This window comes from Aquarana catesbeiana, linkage group LG03, assembly GCF_042186555.1.
Source record: "Aquarana catesbeiana isolate 2022-GZ linkage group LG03, ASM4218655v1, whole genome shotgun sequence".
NCBI classification, from domain to species: domain Eukaryota; kingdom Metazoa; phylum Chordata; class Amphibia; order Anura; family Ranidae; genus Aquarana; species Aquarana catesbeiana.
Genome location: NC_133326.1, coordinates 586,096,142 through 586,104,978, shown reverse-complemented (window position 1 = coordinate 586,104,978; position 8,837 = coordinate 586,096,142). Strand labels below are relative to the sequence as shown.

The 8,837-nt window shown below is 37.1% G+C and overlaps 1 protein-coding gene across 1 annotated transcript; it reads left to right on the top strand.

The window, feature by feature from the left end:
* The first annotated feature begins 230 nt into the window (after positions 1–230).
* Positions 231–8,551, top strand: LOC141132983 (gastrokine-1-like). Its single transcript, XM_073622026.1, has 6 exons — positions 231–346; positions 1,222–1,263; positions 4,089–4,226; positions 4,921–5,031; positions 5,440–5,572; positions 8,377–8,551. The coding sequence occupies exons 1-6, from the start codon at positions 335–337 to the stop codon at positions 8,442–8,444; spliced, it is 504 nt and encodes a 167-aa protein (XP_073478127.1). The 5' UTR covers positions 231–334; the 3' UTR covers positions 8,445–8,551.
* The last annotated feature ends 286 nt before the right edge of the window (positions 8,552–8,837 follow it).

Sequence of the window (8,837 nt, the reverse complement as noted above, 5' to 3'; positions counted from 1 at the left end):
CTCTAAGGGGAAAATACTAGTTTATTCATTCGTTGTTGGTCACTGAGTTTTAGAATACATTTGCCCACACCTCACAATATTGCATGTATGTTGCATAATGTGGGCACTAAAAACAATGAGGTTATTATACATATATTTTCGACAGGAAATTTCTTATCTCTGTTTAATAAGATAAAAACCCAATTGTATCTCTTTCTTCAAGCGGTGGATAGAGTCCAAGGTCAAATTTGGAAATTGCCATGTTTGCTCTTTCTAGACTATATAAAGGTGATAGAGAGAAGGGTCTGTACCTGCTATTTCTTTCTTTGCCCATTTGCTTTAAAAAGCAGACAAAATGAAAACCTTGGTAAGTACAGCTACATTCTGCCGTAAATGTATATTAAATTTATAATGAGTAATTTACAGAACATTTTAGAATGCTATAACTGACTGAACTTTTTCAGCCAGTGTGCCGAATAGGGGGTCTTTGTTGTACTAGATAAAAAAATCTACCTAACATTAAGGTGCAATATATGTAGTTGGTCACTACTGACCTTCTGTACAACAAGCTAGCTACCTGGGTGGCACACATTTTCCAGGTCAATGACTCAGAATATGGGATCTGAATGATCAGGAAAAAAGTTATCATCCATGGCAGCCAGTGTATTTTCCTCAGCACAGGTTTATTTTATGATTTCAAAGCTAATGTGTGTGTTCCAGACTACTACTACCCCAAAGACTGAGAGGACCCAATGAAGAATGTAGACAGTATGGGGTTAATTTACTAAAACTGGAGAGTGCAAAGTCTGGTGCTTCGTTGCAAAGAAACCAATCAGCTTCCAGTTTTTTTCTTTGTCAAAGCCTAATTGTCCAAGCTGAAGTTAGAAGTCGATTGGCTACCATGCACAGCTGCACCAGATTTTGCACTCTCCAGTTTTAGTAAATCAACCCCTATGTGACAGCACAAAGCCAAAGCTGCAGCCTTGCAAAGTTGCAAAGTCACAGCCTTGGGGTAAGGGAAGTTGGGATCTTGGTTGATATAGGATTTTTCCTCAGTATTTATAATCATAACAGATACATTGTTATCTAAAAATCCCAAAATTGAATTTACACAGATTCCACCATATTTTTTACAAACTATCAAATCGTGAATATTGCATGAGCCAACAGCAACTATTTACAATATACAGGGTGTCAATGCTTTATATAAAATAATATGGGACTTTTTTATTTATGTTTCAGGTCATCTTTGCTGCTCTCCTTGGAACTCTGCTTGCTTATGATGTAAGAGAAAATAAGATTCCTTGTAACAGTCATCAGTTGTTTCCTTTCTTATTTTTTAAATCAGGTAGTATTATTCAGGCCAAAGATCCTAGTATTGATAATCAGGGATGGTAAACACTGTGTTACTATGGTGCAGATCCACCATACAGGATGAACGTGTTTTGTCAGATACATATTTGTGCTTAGGATGTTTCAGCATTGCTTGTTTTGAGGTTGAAAATATTTTGGGGAAAAGTGTTACCAGACTAGAAGTATTGCTGTTGTACAATTAAGGTTAACGGTAATAACATGCGATTATGTTTTGGTTCAAGATAATAATTATGTGTAAGGGGTTAGGATAAGTAATAGGGTTAGTGGTTGGGTTAAGATTTAGCTTGAAGACATTTAGGTCCCCATTTATGAAGCAACCTTACATCAGCTACTACAGAAATGTGCTTTACAAGTATGCATTATTCTTCACCTGCTTTGGGGCTCTGAAGGAAGTTGAATGCCATTCATAATAATGAATAGAAAATAAAGAGGAGGAGCATTCAGTCACATAATCTGTTTAAATAGTGTAACTTGCCTCTTGTCCTATAATAGAGTTCTCTCTGCAGTGTTATTTAGAGATAGTTCTGTAAGTCACTGGGGGCTCATCATAGTGTATGGAGCTAACCTTGTAGTATCCAGTGGGTGGTGGTATCCGCTCTCTGCTATAAACAAGCCTCTTTGTTTTTAGGTGTTACTATGTCTGTGCCAAATATATATGATCAGACAACATTTACTATGCACCTTTTGAGTAATGTGGGAAAGCCTTGCACCTCTGATAGTGTTTTTCCTGCTGCCGGTGTCTTCCTGTCCCTATAATACTCCTTTTCTCCTTATTAATTTATTTTTAATTATTTAATTATTTTCTGCAAAATACATTGTAATTACAATGGTATACAATATGCTTGAAGAGGAGATGATGCAAAAAGGCTTTTTAATATATACACATTCTAATTCCAGTAGTCAGATAAGCATGTGCAGGAAAAAAAATATCATTTTAGTTCAACACATTGTGGAGAGGTGACTTTAATACTCATCATTATATGAAAGAGGAGGAGGCATAAGGTAGGATCGAGTGGAGGACAGACAGGCAGAAAAGAAAGGAGGATATAAAGGGAGGTTGAGGAAAGTTGGATATGGTAGGAATAGAACAAAGGCAGGGAATGGAGGGGTTGAGAAGGGGAAGAAAAATGTAACATTTACTGCCACCAATTCATGAGACAAGGTTAGCAGGTTTTTTTGTTACTTTTCTTTTTTTTTCTATTGCCAAATGCAGTCATGGCAATGTGTACTACTAAAAGTAGCACCATGTCTGCTTGAGGGTAGGCTGTCTGGGGTGGTAATAATTGCCTGTTTTAACCTCCCCCTGACCGCCTGTGTAAAAGAAGCCTAATTGTTGACGATAAGGAAAGTCCAACAATGGGTTACTTATGTGCTTAGGCTTTAGTAGGTAAGCAGCACAGAGTTCTACTGATCTAGTTGTAAGGCTGTAACACATTCAGAGGAAAACTGAAATTGTAGCCAATCAAACTGAGTTTTTCTAAAGTGGCGGGATCTGTTTCTGTTTCCCTCATTTATTAACCTGGTGCCATGATGCGGGAAGTGAGGGATAACTTTCCTAGTAGATACAGCTACAAACGCTCCACAAAACAGAAGTTCACTCTATCCAAAACTGGAAAGAGCTTTTAACTGTCTATTGTGACAATAAAATAAGTAGGTGTACAACGACCCCAAATGATATGTCAAAAAAAGCTACATTTTTTTTGTGGACTTGAAAACATATCTTGTATTGAACCCCACTACGTGTCATGAAGTGACCTGGGGACCTTGTGCTATAGACCCCAAGGTTAACATGTTTCGTAATCCTGACAGGCTTCGTGAGAACCTGTGTTTAAGGGTGGCATCTAAACTTTATATTTATACTGTGGTGTCCTTGTGAGTCTTAGCCCCGTGTGTTTGTCTTGATTTTAAATAACAACATCGTTATTACAGTGATTGGTGGAGGTTTTTGATTACTAATTGTTATGCAAGATATGTTTACAAGTCCAATAAAATGATTCGCTTTTTTTGACATACCATTTGGGGTCACTCTACACCTACTATTTCTGGGGTCTGTCCCCTTACATCTTTTTTTTACTGTCACGTGAGGCTTAGGTATGCAAACCTACACCTTATAATGGTGTAATAATGGATGCTTTAATCGTCCTCCCTTTCCAAGGTGCTATGTATTTCTGTTTTAACTTTCTACCATCAGTAGGACCCTTTGCAGTGAGTGAATTTATTCACAAATCTGGCAAACCAGCAAACTGCATTTTTGTTTTTTAACTGACCTAAATTTTTTTTGTGAGCAGATTTGTTGAATCTACAGAGTATTATACAGTTCCTAAATCATGGGCCTCTAAATTCCTGAACAACATGATTTTCCACAGATCATACGGAATAGCGAGCAGGCAAATTATAAATTGGCAATTTGTAATCAGTAATTCTGTGGTTCATTAAGCCTGGGAGTACACATTTCAAAGATTCAAGAAACTTTAAATTAACCTAAGAAAAATATCAACATGTTGACCTCTGAAATGCCAGCGTTTTTATTATGTTTTTCATGGGATTCATAACCCCGCAGAGTAGTTGTAAAAGCATTAATTCTGAGTATTTATAATTAGTAATAACAGTTGTCCAGCATCCAAATCAAGAAAATCCTGCTGGCTAACCCTAGGCAGCGCCTGATTAGGATATTTTACATGTTTTGATTTGATTGTCTAACTCGTTTTATGTAAACTTTTAACATTCTCCCACAGAATGTAGACGTGAATAATTCGGGGAATGATGGTGGCAATGTGCATCAGACTGTGAACATTAACAACCAGGACAAGGTAGCCAACATCAACAATCTGAATGGCTGGAACTCCTGGGATTCCATCTGTGATTATCGACAGGTGAGATATCAGCCAAAACCCTTCGTTTTATGAGATGACAGTAAAATTGGCTTGTTTTTTTCCAAATTAAGCTGGACATAAACCTGAGTGTGATTGAATACTGGGAAGAAATCCAAACGTTCAGCTACAGTATCTATTCAACCCTGACATTCAAATACATAGAGAGAATTTATTGTGTTCAGCTTAACTAAACACGCTAAGGCTAAAAGCTGATGGTTACTAGGCACAGTTGCTCCAGATCCTGTCTGCTCCAGTTTTAGTAAATTCCCCCCAAATACCTTTTCTGCAAAGCAAAGTACTTCAGAAACGTAAAGATAGCCCTACTGTCATGATAATGTCTTTAGGTGCTTTTGATCTTTACAATCCTATCTTCATTCTTCGTTGCATTTGTCCAATGAGAACATCATTTAGTGGTTCTACAATAGCATGCATACAGTCGTTATACAGATATGTGCAATAAATAGACAAACTCGACACAGGGGAAATGTTTTAGTGATGGTACAGCAAAGATAAAATATCAGAATGAGAAAGGAATATGTTTTTCTAAGGATGAGTTGATTGACTAGTTGATCGATCGATAGTCTGTCTGATTTTATTCCATTTTGAAATTCAGTATTATCTGTGACTGTTTTAGTAAAATTTTGTTCAATGCTTTGGCTCACTCTTTTTAAATCTTTATTATTTTAAATGAAAGGGTGTTTTTGCAACAAGGCTGTATGGAAAGAAAGTGTGCGTAGTGGCTAAGATGGAAAACACCAAGTTCCCCAGTTTGGAAGTCATTGGAGCAACATACCAACAAAGCCCGGTAAGAAACATAATGCCCCATATTTTAAATGCGAAGAATGAGTCTACTTTAATACATTAGAAACTACCACATGTACAGGAACAATTTACGTAAGAATTCCACATCCAATGTGATGACAGAATAGTTTTATAGCAATGAAAGGATAACCAATGACAGTTCATTTTTTAGTCCACATGAGTATTCTCATTTCGTCAATTTGCAGTGAAATACACAATTCAGACATCTAGGACATCCTAGTCATGAATTGTACCAATCACTGCAGGTAAAAGGAAATTTACATGTATATTCAGATAGTCATAAATGTTCAAGCAGGCAAGAAAGTGAGAATATACAGCATGCTTATTTAGATGTATGGTTTTTCGACAATTTTGCTTATAATGTACTTTTTTTAATTGTTTCCATATTCAGCTCAATGCACCTCCAAGCCACTTTAAGTATACCCTTAAGAACAAAGTTCCCATTGCCAACATTGGTATATATGGTGTGCATGTAGAAGCCCTGTGTCGAGGAATCCCAACGTACACTACCGAACCAATCCAAGGTGGGAACAAATCAATCTATCTATCTATCTATCTATCTATCTATCTATCTATCTATCTATCTATCTATCTCTTTCTAATGTCTTTATTTTACTTATTTTAAATTAAAACATTATATTACAGGACAGCCGTACCTTTATGCTGCCCCCATTACTAAAATATTTGCACAATGATGGACATACATTAATACATACAGATATAATGGATACTGTACTGCACATTTGTATACAAAAACGTAATGGAAAAACAAACTAGACAAATTGCAAGTCTATTGTCCTAATTTATCAGGCTATAATGAATGCTTTACGTGTCATAACGCTTGTTGTTTTCAGACCTTTGACTGTTATTTTCAGTTTTTGTTAGCTCCCATTGCTGATAATAACAGTGGGTAGGGCAAAAAATAATCATCTTAACCTCCCTGGCGGTATGATTATTTCGGATTTTAGGTGCTGAAAGCGGTACAATTATTTTGCATGGAAATTTGGCGTTTTATATTGTAGGGCTGTAATTCTTAACAATAATACACTTAAATCTTTCCACCAAGAGTCTAGTAGATATCCCGGGTATGATGAAGTTTGAAACACAAAATCATAAATTATAATATAATAAATAAATATAAATAATTTTAAAAAATAATAATAAAATAATAATAAAATAAATTTCCCCACAATTCACTATCGCTCAATTCTGCAAGTGTTCTAATTTACTATCGCTGTTTTCTAGCTGGTCTAAAGCCACTTTTGACGTAAAGGGACACTTTTTGGTTGCTATGGACAATCTCCAGTTTACAGGCAGAAAGAACAGTATATATAATATAAAACTGCATGCAGGGCATTGGACAAAGCAATGGGGACAAAAGGGAAGTGAAATGATTTCATACAGTACTGTAATCTGTAAGATTACAGTACTGTATGTGTTATGATTTTTAAATTTTTTGAATTTGCCGCCAGGCTCCGCCCCGTGCGTTGCAACGCTCGCAGGGAACGGAGCCTGGCACAGAGAGGCTTCGGAGGAGGACAGAGCCCACGGACAGCGCGGGGGACATTGCAGGATCCTGGGGACAAGGTAAGTACAGCGCACCAGGATCCTACAATGCAATCCCGAGTGTGGCTCGGGGTTACCGCTAATGGTGCTGAAATTTAACCCTGAGCCACACTCGGGAATACCGCCAGGGAGGTTAATACTTATTTAAGCTTAATTAGCTAATAAAAACCTGAACATTGGAGGTGTTACTACAAAATGTTTTCTGGGCATCACCACCTCTAGTACAAGAGGAAAAAAATCAAACAACTTCAGTATTCAATAGCAAAAAAGGCTTAGAGTTTTTAAGTATAGGGTTCCTCTTACCACAACTGTTAAGAAACCATGCTTAAACTGCTGCATACAATCAATTTAAAAGACTGGTCTGATATTCTGTTGCACTCTGCAAGTTACATTTGCTTTAGAGTTTAGTAAATGAGGTAAAGCTTTCTATTGCAAGGAATGCCCAATCACGTGCAAGGAAATTTAAAAAAAAAAAAAATGCATTTTTTTCTTGCACAAGATTGGATGATGGAAGTCAGCAGAGCTTCTGCTCATTTACTAAGCTCTAGAGCAACTGTTAATCAATGACAGAGATTACATTATTATTATTATTATTATACAGGTTTTATATAGCACCAACAGTTTGTGCAGCGCTTTACAACATGAGGGCAGACGTTACAGTTACATTACAATTTGGTTGAAGAGGAATCAGAGGGCCCTGCTCGTTAGAGTTTACAATCTAAAAAGGAAGGGTCAATTGGTACAAAAGGTAATAGCTGTGGGGGGATGAGCTGATGGAGGAAGCAAAACAGCATTAGTTAGAAGCAGGATAGGCTTCCTTGAAGAGAAGGGTTTTCAGGGATCGCCTAAAGATGGATAGATTAGGGGACAGTCGGACAGATTGGGGTAGGGAGTTCCAAAGGATGGGAGAAGCTCTGGAGAAATCCTGGAGGCGAGCATGGGAGGAGGAGACAAGGGAGCTAGAGAGCAAGAGGTCTTGGTTGGAGAGAGCGGCATGGTTGGTATTTTGGGACTAGGTTAGTGATGTAGCTGGGGGCAGAGTTATGGATGGCTTTGTAAATTATTGTTAGTACTTTGAATTTTATTCGTTGGGTGAGTGGAAGCCAGTGGAGGGATTGGCAGAGAGGGGTGGAGGACACTGAATAATTGGTAAGGTGGATGAGTCTTGCAGCGGCATTCATTATGGACTGAAGGGGGGATAGTCTATGTAAAGTTAATCCAATTAGGAGGGAGTTGCAGTAGTCGAGGCGAGAGATAACCAGGGAGTGAATTAGAAGCTTGGTGATGTCATTAGTTAAAGGGGACGTATTCTAGAAATGTTGCAAATGTTACATTGTGTGAATAACCAGGAAATGTAAGAATATGTTGGTGCATTGAACTCTTAGGATTTTCCAAATCCTGAAATCCTAAGGGGAGCAATCCTTTAAATGAATAGGCAGACCTGTCCTAATAATTTACTAAGAAAAAACTTTATTCAACAATTGCCAAAACTCCAAAATATTTTAATGCAAAGTCTGGCCCATTTAGATGCTGCATTGATGCATTTTCAGATGTAAAAAAATGTAATATTAAAGCTTTGTTAGTGATAAATATAGTTCTACTACAGCAGCAACAACAACCTTTGAGAAAGGGTGGGAATCCGTGTGGTTTTTGTGTCATACACAGAAGATAACAAGTGACCTAATTTCATATTTTACTGTGCGCAATAATGATCCTGTTATAGCTATGACACTAAGATTTATTTTATTTTTCCTTTTTTTAGTGGATGAGTTTTACGGATGTGACACAAACAGTGTCATCACCATTGGAGGAATCAGCTTCTGCTTCTAAGCCCCCCCCCCCCACATACATAAAGTTTCCCCATCACTTAATGCATATAGTTTCAAAACAAATTTCTGTACTTTTTTTTACTTCAAATAAAGCATTTATATGAAACACATGGGTGTCAGTTGTGTACGATAACAGCACTTCCCTTAATATTATAATAAAATGTTTTATATGCCATAAACAGTAAAGGGTAAATATACACAGGATTTCAATGTACACTACTTCAGTGCCCACTTGTACTATTCCATTTACTACATATACAACTGTATACTAAAACAGATGCTGATGCATCATGGATTTATCTGTATTGTCTGAAACTACTTAAACATTGCTCTATATAGGTTGCTCCTTTATATCAATCCCAGTGTGACCATGGATCTGCCCTTTAAAAAATCC